Source organism: Cyprinus carpio, chromosome B22, assembly GCF_018340385.1.
Source record: "Cyprinus carpio isolate SPL01 chromosome B22, ASM1834038v1, whole genome shotgun sequence".
Taxonomy (NCBI): domain Eukaryota; kingdom Metazoa; phylum Chordata; class Actinopteri; order Cypriniformes; family Cyprinidae; genus Cyprinus; species Cyprinus carpio.
In genome coordinates this window covers 11,457,439-11,477,215 of record NC_056618.1, presented here as the reverse complement: position 1 = coordinate 11,477,215, position 19,777 = coordinate 11,457,439, and the positions used below count along the sequence as shown (strand labels likewise).

The 19,777-nt window shown below is 36.6% G+C and overlaps 2 protein-coding genes and 1 pseudogene across 13 annotated transcripts in view; all 3 read left to right on the top strand.

The window, feature by feature from the left end:
* The window catches only part of LOC109081476, a 257,452-nt pseudogene extending 254,004 nt beyond the window's left edge, over positions 1 to 3,448 (top strand).
* LOC109103223 (NLR family CARD domain-containing protein 3-like) overlaps positions 1 to 19,777 on the top strand; it is a 1,793,396-nt gene that overhangs the window by 1,757,649 nt on the left and 15,970 nt on the right. The window contains exon 1 of one of the 12 annotated variants that reach the window (XM_042748655.1): positions 18,941 to 19,051. The exons of the other annotated variants lie outside the window; for them this stretch is intronic. The gene's annotated coding sequence lies outside the window, so the exon portion shown is untranslated. Of the gene's footprint in view, positions 1 to 18,940; positions 19,052 to 19,777 lie in introns of those variants that run through there. 12 annotated transcript variants of the gene reach the window in all.
* LOC109097862 (gastrula zinc finger protein xLCGF3.1-like) lies at positions 3,715 to 11,759 on the top strand. The gene is made up of 3 exons (XM_042749501.1): positions 3,715 to 3,724; positions 7,582 to 7,588; positions 10,888 to 11,759. Exons 1-3 carry the CDS (start codon positions 3,715 to 3,717, stop codon positions 11,633 to 11,635), a joined length of 765 nt encoding a protein of 254 aa, XP_042605435.1. The 3' UTR covers positions 11,636 to 11,759.

The following is a 19,777-nucleotide window of genomic DNA, read 5'->3' as shown; positions in this document are numbered from 1 at the left end:
TTTAATAATAACCCAATATTTAATAATAACCCAATATCATTTCATATCATTTAGTTATATAATAATAATTAACATAATTTGATTTAATAATAACCCAATTTTTAGCAAAAACAGAATGTTCTGACAAGCTTTTTGAAATTATAACACGTAAACTTTTCAGAAGACAGTCAGCTCCCCTCAGAAACACATTCATATAAACCCCCAAATCAGTATTGAGGATTTTATTCCAATAGTTTGTGCATCATGAACAGTGAGTGATCTACAGTATTCTTCTCTGTGCGTCCGTCTTCAGCGTCTCTGGCCTGTGTTAACAGGCGCTAACAGACATCATATTTTCACATAAATTACATTTTGGAAAATGATTACATTGAAACTCAGTTTGTGCAAGTCCAGAACATAGAGTTGCAATAAGGCAAAAAAAAACGGCTGGTTGCCGATCGCGTAAAGGCCAAAGTATATTTCGGCCGTCCGCACACCGTCTGCATTACATTATTTTCATCATCAAGAGGGCTCGCGGACAGCCACGCACCCCGTTTTACTGCGCATGTGAGCTCATCCGTCCACACTCATCTACGGTTGAGTATACTTTTAAAAGCTGTGCGCGAGACTGAAAGAAACGCGGAATGTGAAGTGTACCCAGGCCTTAATCTTGGCCATCCTACACACACGTGACTGACCGCTCGCTCGCACCAACAGGAGGAGGAGGAGTCAGTGTTACTCACTACACTGCACTCAGCCTGAGGGATTCCTAGTCTTTCAGTCTTTGAGGAGACATGGAAAACAGTGCATACTGGAACGGTATAATGGTAAATATTAGTGGTTTTGATACCGTGACATTTTCAAATCGCAGTATACCTTGAAACCGGTAATTGGCCCATGCCTAAAATATATAATTTTACTCTTTGTATTTTTGTCAATATGGTAGAATATTATCCTATTTAAATCAAGTTAGGTCAAAAGTAATCTAAAAGTATTCTGATTAGATTACCTAAAATGTGTAATGAGTTGGATTATGTTACTAACTATAATTTTTGTCATGTAATTTGGAATCAGTACCGGATTACAGTTTACATAGCTAGGCTATTTTAGTTCCCCTCACTCCACAGCAATCCTTTCAATTAACAGTATTTAGAAAAGAACAAGAATTAAAAATATAAGAAGCTATAGCAATACAAACGACAAGCCAAAACAAATTAATTTAAGCCAAAACGACACTGAAACCAACATTGGGTCTCTCATTGGACACAAAATCAAATGTTTCCGTATTTGCGATGTATTTGAATGCCAATTTATTATGTACTTCACTCACATTCAAATATCTACGTAAAACAAAATGTTTTGCATAACCTCACAGTGGTACAGTGATAACACTTAATGGCACAGATTTTACTACATATTTAAACTGCGCAGTGTTTTTTTTTTTTGTTTGACTGACTGTATTTTATTATGATAATGAAGAGACTGCATTGTCAAAGTAACTGTGCGTGTGTGCTGTGCCAGCACATTCACTTGATTATTATTTTTTTTTCTTTTTTTCAGTGGAACTGTGGAAGCAACTTCTCATTTTAGTCAAAAAGATCATCGTAACTGTAAATGGTTTGCCTTTATTTGTGCACATTCACAATAAAAACAAATCTTTATGCTTAAAATAAGCCTAAAGAAAAATAGGATGCCACTTTCTGCCATCTGGTTTCCTTTTGCGCAGCACATGCTAGGCTACTTGTTGCACAGTTTTTTGTTCATTTTCTTAATTTATATATTAAGTAAAATTGTATTTCTCGTATAGGCCTATTTATTAGTTATATATATATCCCTATATATAGCTTAGCTTTATTAAGTTTTTCTCCGCTCACAGAAGCGCTGCAGGTGCGTGATGTGATATGAAGACCATGTTTGCTGCTTTTTGCGCATGTAAAATGAATTCCCGGGAAACAAATCTAATTAAAATTAACGCTTCACAAACAATTGAATGTGACTGTCATGCGTATCTTTTCAGTAAAACAATACGTGCCGGGCTCGGTCCTAAATTTCAGGCCAGTGCAGGTAACTACAACAAGCTACCGGCTCGGGCCAGTAATTCTGATAAGCTGTCGGACACGGGCCGGGCTCGGGCCTAAATTTGAGGCCAGTGCAGGGCTCTACACCAAACCAATTGTGGAGCTGATCAAACATTGAATAGTTCTCACTACAGAAACATGGGTTTGTGTCCGTATTTTTTTAATGTAGATCATTGTACCTCATTTCATAAAAATGGTCATCATTTTGCATAGTCTGCTTTCACTTCACATTTCTCTGATTTATTTTTGATTTATATATATTGTAACGCTTTTGCTTTCATTTCAGATCTGATGGAGGAGAGTGAAGAGCAGAAACGTCATCACGGCAAAACTAGCAAAAAAACTCGCTCACAGACCGAAAGAGTTTCTTTACTGAAAAGAAGAAACAAGAAAAGTTTCACCTGCACTCAGTGTGGAAAGAGCTTGTCAACCAACTTTACTCTCAGTGTTCACATGAGGATCCACACTGGAGAGAAACCGTTCACATGTGATCAGTGCGAGAAGAGATTCGCAGATTTAGGAAGCCTGAAGAATCACGAGAACATCCACACCAGAGAGAAACTGCACCCATGTGATCAGTGTGGAAAAACATTTGTAAGAGCTTCACACCTGAAGTGTCACCTGAAAGTTCATTCAAAAGAGAAACCACATTCATGTTCTTTATGTGGAAAGAGCTTTTCAGAACTGGGGAATTTAAAACTTCATCAGAAGATACACACTGGTGTGAGAGATCATATGTGCTTTGAGTGTGAGAAGACTTTTATTACAACTCAACATTTAAAACTGCACCAGAGGATCCACACTGGAGAGAAACCTTACAAGTGTTCACACTGCGACAAGAGATTCAGTCGGTCAGGAGACCTGAAATCACACGAGAGGATTCACACTGGAGAGAAAACGTACAAGTGTGATCATTGCGGGAAGAGTTTCACACACAACGGAAATTTTAAGAAGAACTGGAGAGAAGCTGCACCCATGTGATCAGTGTGAAAAAACATTTTTAAGAGCTTCACATCTGAAGAATCACCTGAAAGTTCATTCAAAGTAGGAACCACATTCATGTTCTTTGTGTGGAGAGAGTTTTTCACATCTTCATAGTTTAAAAGTTCATCAGAAGATACACACTGGTGTGAGAGAATATATGTGCTTCGAGTGTGAGAAGACTTTTATTACAGCTGAAGATTTGAAACACCAGACATCTACGACACAAACATACAAAAAACATTCAGAGTAGATCATCTTCAGATCCAGCACAAGTTAACAACTTTATTAATCCCACAAGTGACAATTAGGGTAGTATCATATAACAAACACAAGATATCACATAGAAATACAAAAAACAAATAAGTAAAAACACAACCCAACATGCTTCATAAATAAATTCATCTAAAAAAAAAAAAAAAAAAACGAAAACGTATTTTGTCTTTTCTGAGGTAAAACATTGTGACTATTCATAAGCCGTTAGATTGCTGCTATAAATGCTTAGAAAAAATATTAGTTTAAGTTCATTCATTATTTGTAGTGCACCAGTCACCCAATAATTGTGATAAGTTTTGTGCTTTGTCGCTTTTATTATAACACAAAATCTCATCTTTCAAGTTCTGTCCATCTTATGAAATACATTAAACATTTGTATTATAGTATTATGATGTTCTACATGAATGCAGGTAATATTCACAGTCATGTCTGGTATGATTTGAATTCTCTCAGGCGACTGCTACAATGGTCTCAATCTTACAATTAATATAAAGAAGGTAAATACAGATCCTAAGAGTTTAGAGATATTTTGCTCACTGTAGAGGGTGTATCAGGTCCCAGGGTCTTTAATGTGAGTTACCATCTGTCCCCAAAAAGGTGTAAACAATCACGTGATCAATGCATCGATGTTTGCTTTAGTCTGAAGTACTTAAGGAAATGTTGTAAGAAGAACCCAGATTAAATGTTGAAGTGATCCACACTACAAACTGGAAAAAGAGAAGATTTGTGTATTTTTGACAATACACAATAATAAATCACAAACAGGAAATATTTCAAGGATTACTTCCATCAGCATCTCTCTTTCTCTTCATTGCATTCTCTTTCTCTTTGAATGTCGTCTGTGCTGAAGAATGTAAATACTGAGTCAGCTGATATTCATGTTAAGTGATTTTATTGAAGGCTACCAGGATAATTAATATTTTCTTTCTTTTTAATTAATTCACAATAGTGCACTCACTTTATTAATCCTAAACCTAATATGATGAAAACAGATTTGTTATTTTCTCTTGCCTTGTCACATTGACAATTATAAAACAGTAGTCTGCATTAGCCTATTCACGAACATGAATTTAAATAGTGAAATTAGACAAACGTTTATTAGTTTAAATCCCTGCATATTTCTGTCATTCGTTTAACATTTCTATCATAAACAGTGGTCAAATAGGAAATATTTGGTTCAGCTACTTACATCTTGTTCTTCATAACTGTCTGAAGCGTCAAGCTGGAATTTTTACACTCAGCGCCTGTGAACATAAACCCCGCCTACTTTGATTTGATTGGCCATCACAAACACTTTGACATTGATGAGCACTTTAAGACCACTGAGGCATCAGATGAGAAGATCTGTTATCTTTTTATCACTGCAACACCAAAGCAGAATTAATATAAGGTAATTATTTTATTTTAACTTTTGTTATTGGAAAAATACTCAGGACCTCAATGGTGGGTACGGCCCTGCCTTCTAGGAGCGTAAATAGAGCATCCTCAGAGCCTAACCTAATTTTGGGAACCAAAAATTGTTAGCTTGGAGGGACTCTTGCCTTGTCCAAATACCCACACTTGCGGTCTTTGCACTTGACCACTTGACGACTTGAATGACGTATTTCCTGTATATGTCCCAAGTGTTCAACTTATGATTAAAACCACACTACCTGATGGGACACACTTACAGTGTTGTAAAAATGCAAGTGTTTACATAGCTTTAATTTTATTTTTAAATGAGAGTGAGAAAAAGCAGTTGCAAATATTGTACAAAATAAATATCACCACTACTCATCCTTGCACCAATAAAACATAAAAATAAAAAAAATTCTACCAAATTATATGTAATATTTAATTTTTATATTGATATTTAAAGGGGTCATATGATGAGATTTTTTATTTTTCTTTCTCTTTGGAGTGTTACAAGCTCTTGGTGCATGAAGAAGATCTGTGAAGTTGCAAAGACTAAAGTCTCAAATCCAAAGAAATGGCCGCCATGTCGTATAAACGCTGTTTGTTTGGTTGTGAAAGCGAAACTAAAACGGCTCGTTCTAACACGCCCCCACATATCTACATCATTATGTGGGAAGATTTGCATAACACTGCCCAAATATTCACGCAAAGAAAGAAGGCGTTCCTTTTATTCTCTTTCTAGTATTGTTGTTGCCGCCATGTCGTATAGACGCTGTGTGTTTGGTTGTGAAAGCAAAAAACTACTCCAAAAGAGGATGATATCCGCTTCATCATGCCTGGAGCTGATCCGTGCTGGTCGCTGAGGAAATACAGCAACTTCGCGGATCGGCTTTCACCGTGGACGAAGAGGAGTGGTTGCCGTAAACAAGGTACGCTCCTTCGTAGAATCCGCCTCAAAGCCACCCGCCTCTGCTCACACTCTGCGGTGTGTGACGCTTTTTCATTGAGAAAGTGAAACTACCTTGTTTGGCCTTACAAAAGAGGACACGACTAGAAATCATGTTTACGACACATTTATAATGGGTTTTAATGTTTATGTCTCATCGCTCTGGCCAGACAGGGCATCACAATATGTTAAGGGTTGTAACATTTCCGTCACACACTGGAGGTATTCGGCCAATCACAGCGCACTGGATAGCTGGCCAATCACAGCAGACCTCGCTTTTCAGAGCGATGAACTTTGTAAAGATCATCGTGTTTCAGAAGGCAGGGCATAGAGGAGAAAAAAAAATAATGTACAGTACATGTACCTGTAATTTGTGTTGATGCAAAATCCTTAAAATATAAGCATTACATTTAGTGCAAACAAGTATTAAGATTGCAATATGATTATTATTATAACTGCAATAGAATAATTTGTAACTATTTTAAATTAAATACTTTACATTTCACAAATTAAATGCTGTTTTTTCTCTGACTTTGTTAATGTGCTCATATTCAAATTAGTTTTCATGTGTTGTACTTTATTTGAAATTTTGTTTTATTGGTATATATTTATGCTTTTGGCTTGTTTAGATGTGTGTGTGTGTGTGTGTGTGTGTGTGTGTGTGTGTGTGAACTACCCATATCATATTACTTTTCATATTTTGTGAATAAATACGATGAGTGACTAAATTTGTTTGTATTATAAATTATTAAGCCTTCATATTACCAGTTTGGACGTGGTAAACACGTTTTTAAAACGTTGGAAGGAGATATACGAACGTGATAAAAATGTTTCTACAACGCTGTGAAAAAACAAAGTAAAAAAAAGAAAAAAGACATTTGTCGTATTAAATACGTATCAAAATGCAAAATGTTCTTAAAGAAATCTGTAACAAGACAGTTTTTGAAGCTGAGGTAGAAGATTGTATTTATTTTAAACTCAATTATGTATTGGTTTAATTTTCTATAGTATGTGTTCAATTATAGTTCTGTGGCTAAAACCACTATAAAAATATTTGTCTAATCTGACATCGCAAGCTAAACAAAACTCTTCATGTCAGGAGGAGGAAACACTGTGGATGTCAACTGAAGTTTAAAAAAAAGGTTTCGCCTCACGTCGCGGCGATGACGTCATCACTCGCGCGCTCACAACAACAGCTTCGAGTCTCGTGAGGAGAGCAGTTCGCGGTACTTCACGTGTTTTATTGTAAAACACTCTTAACCGTTTATTTAAGCAACATCCAAAGAGGTAATTTCTGATTTGTTTTCTTTCTGCGTCTGCGGACTAAGACATTATCACAGCAGGCGACGAGCATGTGAGGGAAAAGTGATGATCTGCTGCTGATCCTGAAATATAATCGTATTATGTTTTAATAGAGCGGTTTTTAGTCTTTCAACAAATATTCTTGTGCGTATAATCAGTTTCTATCAGCAAACACTCAGAATAAAGTGATGATCTGCTGCTGATCCTGAATGTCTTGTTTAATGAGTGTTTATAGTCTGAGACTCATCAATATTATCAGCTGATGAAAATCCTCTTTATTTCATGATAATAGATCCTGTTTCACCTCATTCATTATACTGATGACTTCAGATCTGTTCATTGACACATTAAGATCATTTTATTGCTGTCAAGACCAGAAAACAACACGATCAGTTATTGTGACATTACAAGATGAAACTATCACAACAGCATTTATTCATTAGTCTGTGATAAACCATGTTTCAGATAAAACACAAAACTAAAACAAATCAAGTTAAACTCAATTCATTGGTGGTTTATTTGTACCTTGCAAATTTGTAAAATGTATTTGTGTGTTTATTCTTTAACTTTTTACATTCTTAGATTGTTTATATTTGGTATCTTTTAATTGTATGTGTTTTTCAGCTCACAAGTATAACCATCTCAGCATCAGGAAGAAATAAAATCTGCAGAGAGAGAGTTTACTGAAGGACAGAGAGAACATGAGAGATCCAGAACCCTGCAGAATCAAACACGCCGAAGAACAAACAGGTAGGTGTTTATTCTTTATTGTTTAGTGATGAAGCTGAAGAACATTTAAAGTTACCAGCAGTTCATCAGATTTAGTGTTTGTAGTTGAAATACCTCAAGAGTTGTAAAAAAAAAAAAAAAAAAAGTTAAAAAGTTAAAAAAGGCGATATTTTCTATCTCAGAGTACAAAATAGGGACTGAAAGAGATGCATCAAATTAGGAATGTCAACGATTAATCGATGATCGATTAATTGTCGATAAGAGATCCAATCGATTAAGTCTGTCGATGGTCGGTTAACCGATTTAAAGTTGGGCTGCTTGCAGCTCATGCGCAAAACACGTGCGAGCGGCTGTGAGTGATGATGACGGTAGCTATAAAAGCATCATCATTCATTCACAATGTACAAATTAAACTTTTAATGTGATTTAAACTTCAAAGTAGCCTACATTAAAATAGAAACAACATAAAAGTTCTTCAACATAAAAAGCAATAGAAATGTAGTAACTAAGTCATTTCATCAGATAACTGTTTCATATCGTGCGCTTTGCAGGGCTGCGGGACACAGGACATAAAGGCTATATCCTATTACTTGTTAATTCGTTCCTAAGACTTATTAATTTGTGGCAATTTTCCATGTTTCATTAATTTTGTTCCCTAAATAATGGGATTCTGATCCCATACTAAATAGCTCATGATTTAACTAAATAAGGGAACAAATTAATAAATCGAGCGAATTCCTAATTCATGAAATCTTTAATTTTCCTTCCCATGTTTACCACAGTAAGAGATGCGAAAACAGTTATTAAAAGTGAAAGATAATAAAATAAACCTGTGAAATTAGAGGGTTAGACTGTGAAGATTTATGTTATTGGAATTTTTGGAAATTCGTGACTAACCGGCAAGAACAAAGCCGCGTAAATGAAGGCTATGGGCTCGAAAGGCATCCAGAGGCATGCTCGCGATCTAACATTTCCTATTATTCCTCTAATAAACAAAGCTTTTATACCACACTTGTCATAATCAGAGCTTATAATTTGTAAATAAATAATTGCTGGATTCAAAACAGCAATTAATAGGCGCTGTGACCAATACGTTTTCTCACGCGCATTCAGTGACGTCACTAAACGGTGACGCTATCGTTCACAAGTTTCTGCATGGACCTAACTAGGGCACAGGTTCTCAAGCCCTGGAGCAAAATGGGATGTTTTAAGGAAAATGTATAGCCTATATAAGTAATAGGCCCAACATAAAAATAACTTTTTTTTTTCTTTTTTTTTAAATATGCGAAATATATCCGACTTAAATAATTAAGATTAACGGATTTAAACCAGAAGTGTGGCTGCGCTCCATAACGAAAAAAAAGGATGACAACGCATTCTGTTTGTTTGCTTTATTTCACAAGAGCACAAATCTTCTGTTTTTATTGTGTGCGCACACCCCTCTGTTTCGATCGCGCCGGAGCCTGCTGCACACGTAGGCAGGGGCGTCGCACCCGTGGGGGATGTGGGTGTTTTAACACCCTATTCTAGCGATTCAAACTCATATCACAGTATGTTCATTATCAAAATAAAATAGTCAACTAAACATTTAAAAGGTTACACTAGTCATTTTAAATAGACCGTAGTACACCGGTTCACTCTGCTGTTATGCCAATGACGTTTTTGCTCATATGAAGAGGATGATCTTTTTTCGTCTATATGCGAATGCGTACAAGCCTAGTTAACATTATAAATAATAGTTTAACATTCAAATACATTGCGAATATGGAAACATTTGGATTTGTGCCGAATGAGACATGAGCAATAACCTCCAAATAAATCTAGCGCTCGCTGGTCCTTATGCACGCATGCACTGTCACTATCTAATGCACTGTATGCCAGATTTTTAAAAAAACAATAGGCCTACCGGAATGCAAAAATGAAAAATCTGACATTTTATAGGACATAATCCAGCTGGATCAAATTAATGTGAGCAACAGTGTGTTTTGGTGCAGCAGCGCCAATGTAGTTCACTTAATGTGCAGCGCAGTCACACGCGCGCCACAGTTACGTTTAGGATAATTTTATTTTAAATACCATAATGTCAGTTGAAAACATTGCAATTGTGTTTTAAAATACAACAACGAGCACCACACAATCATTTAAAGAGGCGTGTGCAGCCGTCTCCGTGCGGGATAGGAAACACTAACAGTCAACAAAGTAAAATTAGGCTACCTCAAAAGTATGGCGCGCTCCTCTTCATTTTATGAAATCATCATAATCACATCTATTCATTTTTATAATCCTGCTACTAGCATTTTATTCAGACTAAAACCCCTTTAATTTCAAGCGAGAGAGAAAGCGTTTTGTGTGTGGGGAGGGGTGACTGCGCGGCTGCAATAGACGCATTTTGCAGCATTATGGTTAACGATTAATCGATTAATTGATCGTTTATTTAAACGACGATCGATCATGGAAATAATCGAAATTTGACATCCCTAGTTCAAATTATATCCTGAGTGTTGTTAAGTGAAAAATATTGGTCAGTTAATTAGTTAAAAACATTTTAGCCGGAGCTACTTCTCTCACGCAGGTACTGTGCTACTCTGCAGCGAAGAACATTGTAGCCGGAGCTACTTCTCTCACGCAGGTACTGTGCTACTCTGCAGCATTGCCGACCCCAACCAGACTAAAATAGTCGAATATAAACACTTATTATAGGTGTACCGTAGTGATTCAGGATAAGACAAAAACACGGTTTGAAAAATGGATTCATGATGTACTCGCTCATTATATATATTTTTTACATTTTCAACACAAAACAACATTGTGGCACAGGCCTGCGCTGATTGGACCAGAAGAGCCGGGAGCGGTGGATTTTGCATATATTGGAGAGAAGTAGCTCCGGCTACAATGTTCTTCCGCCAGACGCGAGCCCCAAAAGTTACCGACTGCAGCTTTATCTAATAAGTTTTTAGTATAGTATATTAGGGTTAATATTGTATTTATAATATGATGTTATATTTGTGTAGTTGATCAAACATCAAATAGTTATCACTACAGAAACACTTTATATACGATTTGGATATAGATCATTGAATCATTTTGTAAAAGTGTGTGAAAATTATTATAATGTTGTGTATCCGTCGTCAACTTCTGCATAATATTTCTACAACTTTTTTTACATTTATTTATATTGTAACTATTTTAACTTTATTTTAGATCCAATAGAGAAGAAACACATGTCAAAACTGGAGAAAAAACTCTCTCACAGACTGAAAGTATTTCTTTATTGAAAAGAAGAGACAAGAAAAGTTTCACCTGCACTCAGTGTGGAAAGAGTTTGACATGCAAACAGAGTCTCACCGTTCACATGAGGATCCACACTGGAGAGAAACCGTTCACATGTGATCAGTGCGGGAAGAGATTCACACGCACAGGACACTTTAAGAGACACGTGAACATCCACACTGGAGAGAAACTGCACATCTGTGATCAGTGCGGAAAAACATTTTTAAGAGCTTCACACCTGAAGGGTCACCTGAAAATACATTCAAAGGAGAAACCACATTCATGTTCTTTCTGTGGAAATAGTTTTTCACATCTGCATACTTTAAAAGTTCATCAGAAGATACACACTGGTGTAAGAGAATATATGTGCTTTGAGTGTGAGAAGACTTTTATTACAGCTGAAGATTTGAAACGTCACCAGAGGATCCACACTGGAGAGAAACCTTACAAGTGTTCACTCTGTGATATGAGATTCAGTCGGTCAGAACATCTGAAAAATCATGAGAGGATTCACACTGGAGAGAAACCTTACAAGTGTTCACACTGTGATATGAGATTCAGTCGGTCAGAAACCCTGAAAAAACATGAGAGGATTCACACCTGGAGAGAAACCGTATCACTGCTCTGCATGTGGGAAGAGTTTTCACTCAATTGTTTTCTCTACGAAGTCATAAAATAAACAATCACAATAAGTAGTTCATCTTCAGGGGTGTATTCCAGAAAGGAGGTTCAACAAACTCAGAGTTGTCTTACCCTGAGATGGGAACTCTTGAGTGTTTGGTTTCAGAACAGCTAAATTGGTTAGTTCAGTCGACTCTGAGTAGGTTGACTCTGAGTACTATGAATCCGAAATTATGATTCACCATCATGATTAATGGAACTCCTTAATTATGTTCACCATGGCAACAGCACCGACAAAAAGACATCTGCATACAGTAGGTGGACATCTAAAACATTGCTTCTACCGCCGCTCGTACCGCCGCCGCGGCGTCTGCAAAGTGCATTTGCAGCTTTTGACCGCTGAGTGGCGCTTTAATCACAAGTTTTCAAACAAGCGCATCAAAGCACATTTTCGCAAATAGACGACAGCTTTGCCTCACTGATGTGTTACATTTGATGGCTGCAGTCAGGGAAAATGAAAGAAAAACACTATAGTTAAAATATTTAATATTCACAGATGAAAGTTTGGTAATTATGAAGTTATTTGCATTTCTTAGAACGAATTTTAAGCAGGTGTGGTTGAGGCAGGTTGAGCGTGCGAAGTGAATGTGCTGCACAAAGTCATTTTCAGATGCAATGAAAATAAATTAAAATAATAAAAAACCCTGGATAGCCAAGATTAGGCCCAGACTCTGTTCCTAAGTATAATAATAATTATAATAACTGTTAACCCACAGGAACAAATTTTAATGTATAAAATGCTTTAAAAGCTTTAAACAGAGATGTCTAGAGGGTATTTAATAGGTCTGCCCCCCCATGTAAGATTTTTTGCTAGTTACTAGCCGTTCATGGTGCATTATTCAACTAATCGCAGGTTTATATTAAATTTACATCTATAATCCATAATGAGCCTTAATATATTCTGCGCTCAAGGCACATGCATTAAGTTTGCCACAAAAGCACAGGAAGAAGTAGCCCAATAATTGTAAAAAAGGAGACATTTTAATTTATTTATTAATAAACAAAAATTTTTTTCTTGTTGGCTGCAAGATGAAATTCACAGTGTTGACTTTATCCACATGGACTCGCCTTTAAAGAGAAATACAACCTTCACAGATTACATAATGCTTTCGTTCTGAATTGATTTCGTTTAAAAGACATTTCAAGCTTTCTGCTGATATAATTTCTCATGTATGTGAGACACCACAATTTTAAGTTAATTCATTATCAGGAAAAAATTCAAGTGATCTAAAGGGCGCCTCCCTGTCCTGCATGCGCATTAATAATTTTCGCACCACAAACACTTGAATATGAATAATAATTCACATTTTGCATATGCATTACAACGTAAATTATTTTTTACATGCAATTATCCAAAATAAAACCAAACAAGATTGTGTAATGAAGATAAAACAATAAGAATAAATGCTGCGCGTGCACTCAGCATGACTCGCGCCGCGCAAATCTTGCACGCAGACAAATTTACACACCTGCATTTAAATGCGGCTGCAATTTTATTTTTTACTTAAATTATATGAAAGCAAGTAAAGAAGGCTTCCCTTTAAAATCACTGAAGTTGTCAATTAATGAAGCTCTTATTTACATCGTGTGTATTTTTGTTGATTATAATGAGAGAACTTGAGTTTAAAAATGAGAACGTTTTATTAATCCGTCCATTCTTTAGACTTTCAATGATTTAGCTAAATCGTGCAGGTTTAATTTATTGTTTTCGTTGTTGTTTTAATTAGGCCTAAATAATGGGAACGAAAATTGTACAGTGCCTCACGTTTTAACTAAAATAAAGAAAATAATTTATAAAACACGCAACAATTTCTTAATCAGTGTACAGACAAATATGTTTTCCCAAGAAGTTGTCTGTCAAAATAAAGGGACAGGTAACGAATAACAAAAATGCATGTTGTTTTATTAAAGGATTTTAAACATATAAATTAAAATATAGGCCTAATATATGAGAATATTGACATTTTGCATATTAACCTTTTTTTTAAAACTTGAACTTCAATACTATTAAACTGACTTTAAAATCTCAAGGAGTTTATAAGTAAAAAGGGTAAAATGTCACAGTGCATGTTAAATAGTTCTAATTATATTGTAAAACAAGTTCATTTAGACTAAACAACATAATTAAATTTTTTTTTTTTTTTTTTTTTAAATGAACAATCCCTGTATAAAATGGGACATCAACCTTTATATAAAAACATTTTGAAATCGTCCACAGCTGAGCAACGCGCGAGGCAGTTGAGCGTGCTAAGTGAATGTGCTGCACAAAGTCATTTTCAGATGCAATGAAAATAAAAAAAATAAAAACCCCTGGATAGCCTAGATTAGGCCCAGACTCTGTTCCTAAGTATATAATAATTATAAGTACTGTTAACCCACAGTAACAAATTTTAACCGATTAATCGCCTATTTTCTTTGCTGCATTTTTTTATTTATTTATTTATTTTTAAACAGGCTAAAAAAATAAATTAAGTTTGTGAAGAGGAAAAAAAATATATATAAGTAATGTATAATTTGCATTTTATTACATTCAGAAATAATAACGGCTGGGCTAATAATGGATTATAATGCGCCAACAGGATATTTTTAGTTTCCTTCACTTTACAACAAATCCTTTAAATTTAACAAATTTATCAGAACAGAACCAGAACAAGAATTAAAATATTTAATTTCTAATGGATAAATAAAATTGCAGTATATAATAATATAGGCTTAGCTATAAACAAACAAAAAAAATAAATGAATAATATTTTAAAGCGAACCAAAGGTAAGGTTTGGGCTCTCATTCGGGAGAAATCCAAACCGTTTCCATATTCGTGATGTTGCCTATTTCAAGCTTAACTATTATTTCATTAGGTAAAATAGGCTTTGTAGTTCCCGCATGTTTCAGTATCAACGAAAAAAATAAATAATAATAATCATAATTAGCAAAAATATGCCAAGTGGACCGTGCTCGCGGCGAATGGCACGGTAAACGGCTACTGTTTCCAATGAATGTGCGCGACCAACCAGATCAAACAGCTGAAACAGCCAGTAAAGGCATAATTAAACACACAGTAAAGGCATAATTCAAAATGCAAAGTGTTAGCAGTTTGAAAAATCAAGAATAATAGTAACAGAATTAATAATTATTATTGCTAAATGCTGGACCGTTCTCATTTCGATCTGCAAATGGATACCTGAAGGATTTTTTTTAAAACCAAGAATGAACCGAAATGAAAACATTTAGCTTTTTTATCCGTATATATAGGCCTTATATTTTATGACTGTTTATAACAATAGCAAGCAAGCATAAGGATCCTTTGTGTAAAGGTCTTCTTTTAATTTTTGATGAGTAGACTGTAGCCTAAGACTATCCTACATTTTGAAATTAACTCACTGTACATTTTTAATGGTTTTTAAAGATGGTACAATGTTATATCATAATGTTTTTGTTGTTTTTACCTCCTCCTTTTATCTCATTTTGCAATTACATTCAGTTCGCAATCCGTCCCTTTGCGCCACCTGGCGGTAGTTTCGCGAATGAATTTAACAATTACGCGGACTGAATTACAGTTAACGCCGCGGCGGCGGCGGTACGCGCGGCGATATTACCCATTTTGGTTTGTCTACCATCTGTACTTCTGAGTCAATACGTAAATTAATTCTTAATCAATGTTACAATATCAGAGGTGAAAAACTGATTTAATTCAACTGGATTGAATTAACTAAACATTTAATTTTCATCGTCTCCCGTGGCAAAAAAAAGAAAGAAAACAAACGTAGCAGCATCTAAAAAGGAATTATAAAAACCACAATTAAATCAGGGTAAAGCTTTAAGTATTAAACGTTTCATGGGTGTAGGCTACATGACGCTCTTCATTCCTCGCTGGAAAAGGTGTTGAAGAAGACATGAAACTTGAGGTGGCTTTTTAGTCAAGTTAAAGGCAAGTCTATCTTCACAGCTACCGATGCAATGTTTTTCCCTGATTGACATCACAAAGGACTGTTCTATGGTCTTGTGCTCTATGGAGATACCATATCAGTGGATTATTCCTGTGCTCCCCGGCACCCGCAGTGAACTCACGTTGCGGCGTCTTCTACAACTTTGCTCATGGGTAATAACTTGCATAATCTTCGTTCCCTGCATCACGAATCGGGTGAGCTGGAAGTTTCCACAGAGTTCGAATTTGCTCTGACTAATGTGCGGTCACCTGCAAGCAAAACTTTTATCTTAAAGGATTTCTTTGATTCTCAGAATTTGTACATTATTTTTAACAGAGACCTGGTTACATACTAGTGATATAAGTTCACTTTCTGAGTTGCTACCGTCTAACTGTGTTTTTTTTAATTCCCCGCGGGCCTCTGGTGGCAGAGGTGGTTTGGCAACTATTTTTAAAATGAGCTTGAATTGTCGGACTCTGCACGTCACAAATTAATGCTAGTTTTGAGTTGTTTCAGTTGAACTCAATACTCTGTGCTGTGGTCTATCGTCCTCCAAAATTCAACAAGCCAAATAAGGGATTTTACAGACTTTTTGGGCGATATATGTTTAAAATATGATAAACTTTTAATAGTGGGTTCATTCCAGTAATTCAACTCAAATGACAAGTCTGTGTGTGTTATGTATTATTTATTAGTTATTTTAAGAAGGCTTTGACTTCAAAACATACTGTAATGCCACCATATGAGGATTAAGTTAATAAAATTGGTATATTCTTCATATTATCATATTATTCTCTATAAAATGAAGTGTAGGTTAGACACAGCATTGTTTGTTGGTTTTGTTCAGAGTTTAGAAACAGGGGTTCTCAGCTCTGATCTGCGTGATCCACTCTCCTGCACCAATTCATTTGCAACCCTTCTCAAACACACCTGAACAAGGTAATCATTGTCTTTATGTCCTAATATAGGGGTGCACAAACTTGGTCCTGGAAGGCCGGTGTCCTGCAGAGTTTTGCTTCAACCCCAATCTGACACAACTGAACAAACTAGTCAAGCTCTTACTAGTCATACTAGAAACTTCGCAGCAGGTGTGTTGAGGCAAGTTGGATCTGAACTCTGCAGGACACTGGCCCTCCAGGACTGAGTTTGGGCACCCCTGTCCTAATAGAAAGATAGAATCAGGTGTGTTTGATGAAGGTTGGAGCTAAACTCTGCAGGAAAGTGTATCTCTCGGGCCAGAGTTGAGAACCCCTGGTTTAGACAATTTACTTCTTTACAACATTGTTTCTTTTTGGTGTTGCACTGAATTCTGTGACCCTGTAGGTACTGCATTGAGCTAAGTTCTAAGCTAAGAGCTAAGAGCAAAGCAGTACTAGAGTCATAAAATCTGGTGGGTCACAGATTCGATAACTGAATGAATCAGCACTGAATGAATGGTTTTACTAACTCATTAAGACAGTCCCTCGCTGCCACCTACTGACATAAACTGCAATGAAAGCACTGAAAAAAATGCTAACATATATTTAATCAGGTATGCCAATATTATAAAATATTATTTATTGAACAATAATAGCCATTATAAACTATTATGTATTATTTAAACAAGTTCTAAATTGGATGCCATATACCTGTTATTTGTGTTGAAAAACAAAATCCTTAAAATATAAGCATTACGTTAAGTGTAAACAAGTAATAAGATTGCAATATGATTATTGTTATAACTGCAATAAAATAATTTGTAACTAGTTGAAATTAAATGCTGCTTTTTCTCTGTTAAAATATCTATTAACTGAAATTTCTTGGACTTGCATAGTTTTCATGTGTTGTACTTTAATTGAAATTTTGTTTTATTTGTATATATTTATGCTTTTGGTTTGTTTAGATGTGTGTGAACTACCCATATCACATTACTTTTCATATTTTGTGAATAAATACGATGAGTGACTAAATTTGTGTGTATTATAAATTATTAAGCCTTCATATGTTAACATAGGCTTATAAAATGGAAAACAAGCAGAGGTCAGCAACGCTACAAGTAAGGTGAAATGTAAAAAAGGGCTGGTAATAAGATGAATATTCATATTTAACACTGTAAAGAAAACATTTTGATTGGAGCATGTAAATGACCAGTTTTGAGGTGGTAAGTACGTTTTTAAAACGTTGGGAGGAGATATACGTGATAAAAAAGGCGTTTCTACAACTCTGAAAATGTATAATGTCTACGTATTAAATACGTAGCAAAATGTTCTTAAAGAAATCTGTAACAAAACAGTCTTTGAAGCTGAGGTAGAAGATTGTATTTATTTTAAACTAAATGATGTGGCTAGGATGGGGAGAGACGCCATGCTTTTGGTCCAAGGCCAATCGCAAGCAAAGGAAGGAGATGGTGGTAGCAGAGGTGAAGAGGATGGAGGAAGATCGCTACAAAGTCAAGGCCATGTCGCAGGGGTCGACAAGGAAGCTGGACTCCCTGGGAGGGAATCATGAATCGGAACATCAGTTGGTCAGACGTGTGGAAGATCCCACAGGCAAGACTTAGCTTCCTCATCCGTTCAACCTACAACACTCTTCCCTGCCCTCGGAACCTCCAACAGTGGTTTGGGAATGAAGAATCCTGTGGACTCTGCAATGCCCCCAACGCAAGTTTCCAGCACATTTTGTCAGGCTGTAAGATCGCTCTCTCACAGGGACGCTACAGATGGCGCCACGATCAGGTCCTGAGAAAGCTAGCCGAAGTACTGGAGGAGTGTCGACAGGGTAGCAAACAAGCACCACCAGCAGAGGACACCACCATCTTTGTGTCGGGAAGGAGGGGTAAGGAGAAGCACCAGATCAAGAGAACACAGCAAGGCCCTTCTCCCCCAACCAGGAATGGAATATTAGGGGTCGACCTGGATAGGCCCAGCTCCGGTTCCCAATGGAGTTACCCACAACATCTCTCCGGCCAGACATAGTGGTGTGGTCAACCAAGGCAAGGTCGATACACCTCATTGAGCTTACTGTACCACTGGAGGAGGGAATCGAGGCCGCCTTTTGAACGGAAGAAGGCCAGGTACTCAGAACTCGCTGCTGAGTGCCGGGAGGCTGGCTGGAAGACGAACATCTACCCAGTGGAGGTCGGATGCCGAGGTTTCCTTGGGTTGTCAACCATACGCCTCTTGAGGGAAGCAGGAGTGAACGGAGGGAGGTTAAGGAGGGCAACAAGGGATCTGGCAGAGGAGGCAGAGAAAGGTAGCTTTTAGCTCTGGCTGAGGAGGAAAGAAAGGTGTTGGGGGAAGAACCACCTAACCCCAGACAACAGCCGCAGGGAGAAACAGCGATCAGCTGCAGAGGGGTGACAGGGAGACGTCCCTGTCACTGCTCCGCCACCAGGAGACATTCCAGAATTAAAGGAGCGCGAAACGTTGGTGAATGGTGGTTTCTGGCTGATGACCCTGCAGCTGACCCATGGGGCACTGGAGGAGGTGCGACAGGCAGCAATGCCCAGCAGGTGGTAACATCTTCCTGTGCAATTACTGTACTTATTGGTTTAATTTTCTATAGTATGTGTTCAATTATAGTTCTGTGGCTAAAAACCACTATTAAAAATGTTTTTCTAATCTGTAACAAGACACACTAAACGTTTGATTTTCAAATTCAAGTCAAAACAACTGCAAGACTTTGCCAGCTTTATCTTAATTGTTGAAAAAAAAAAAAAACACATCACGACCAATTCACAACTTTATTCAAAGAGCGGGGTTAAGTTGGTTTTGTTTTCGATATTGAAAATTATTACAAAAAGAAGGTTCATTTTGGAGATGCAATTCCCTAATCAGTCACTTGGGGTAAAATGAGGGGTTGTGAAAAATGTCCACTATCGCTCTCTATTGATGGACACTGGTTTCATGTCTCTATCTTTCTGCAGAAGAAAGTTATTACAAAAAGAATGTTAATTTTGGACATGCAATTCCCTAATCAGCCACTCGGGGTAAAATGAGGAGTTGTGAAAAATGTCCACTATGTGCATCTATTGATTGACACTGGTTTCATGTCACTATCTTTCTGCAGAAGAAAAGTTATTACAAAAAGGTTAATTTTGGACATGCAATTCTCTAATCAGCCACTTGGGGTAAAATGAGAGTTTGTGAAAAATGTCAACTATCTCCCTCTATTGATTAACGCTGGTTTGATGTCTCTGTCTCCCTGCTGTAGAAAGTTATTACAAAAAGAAGGTTAA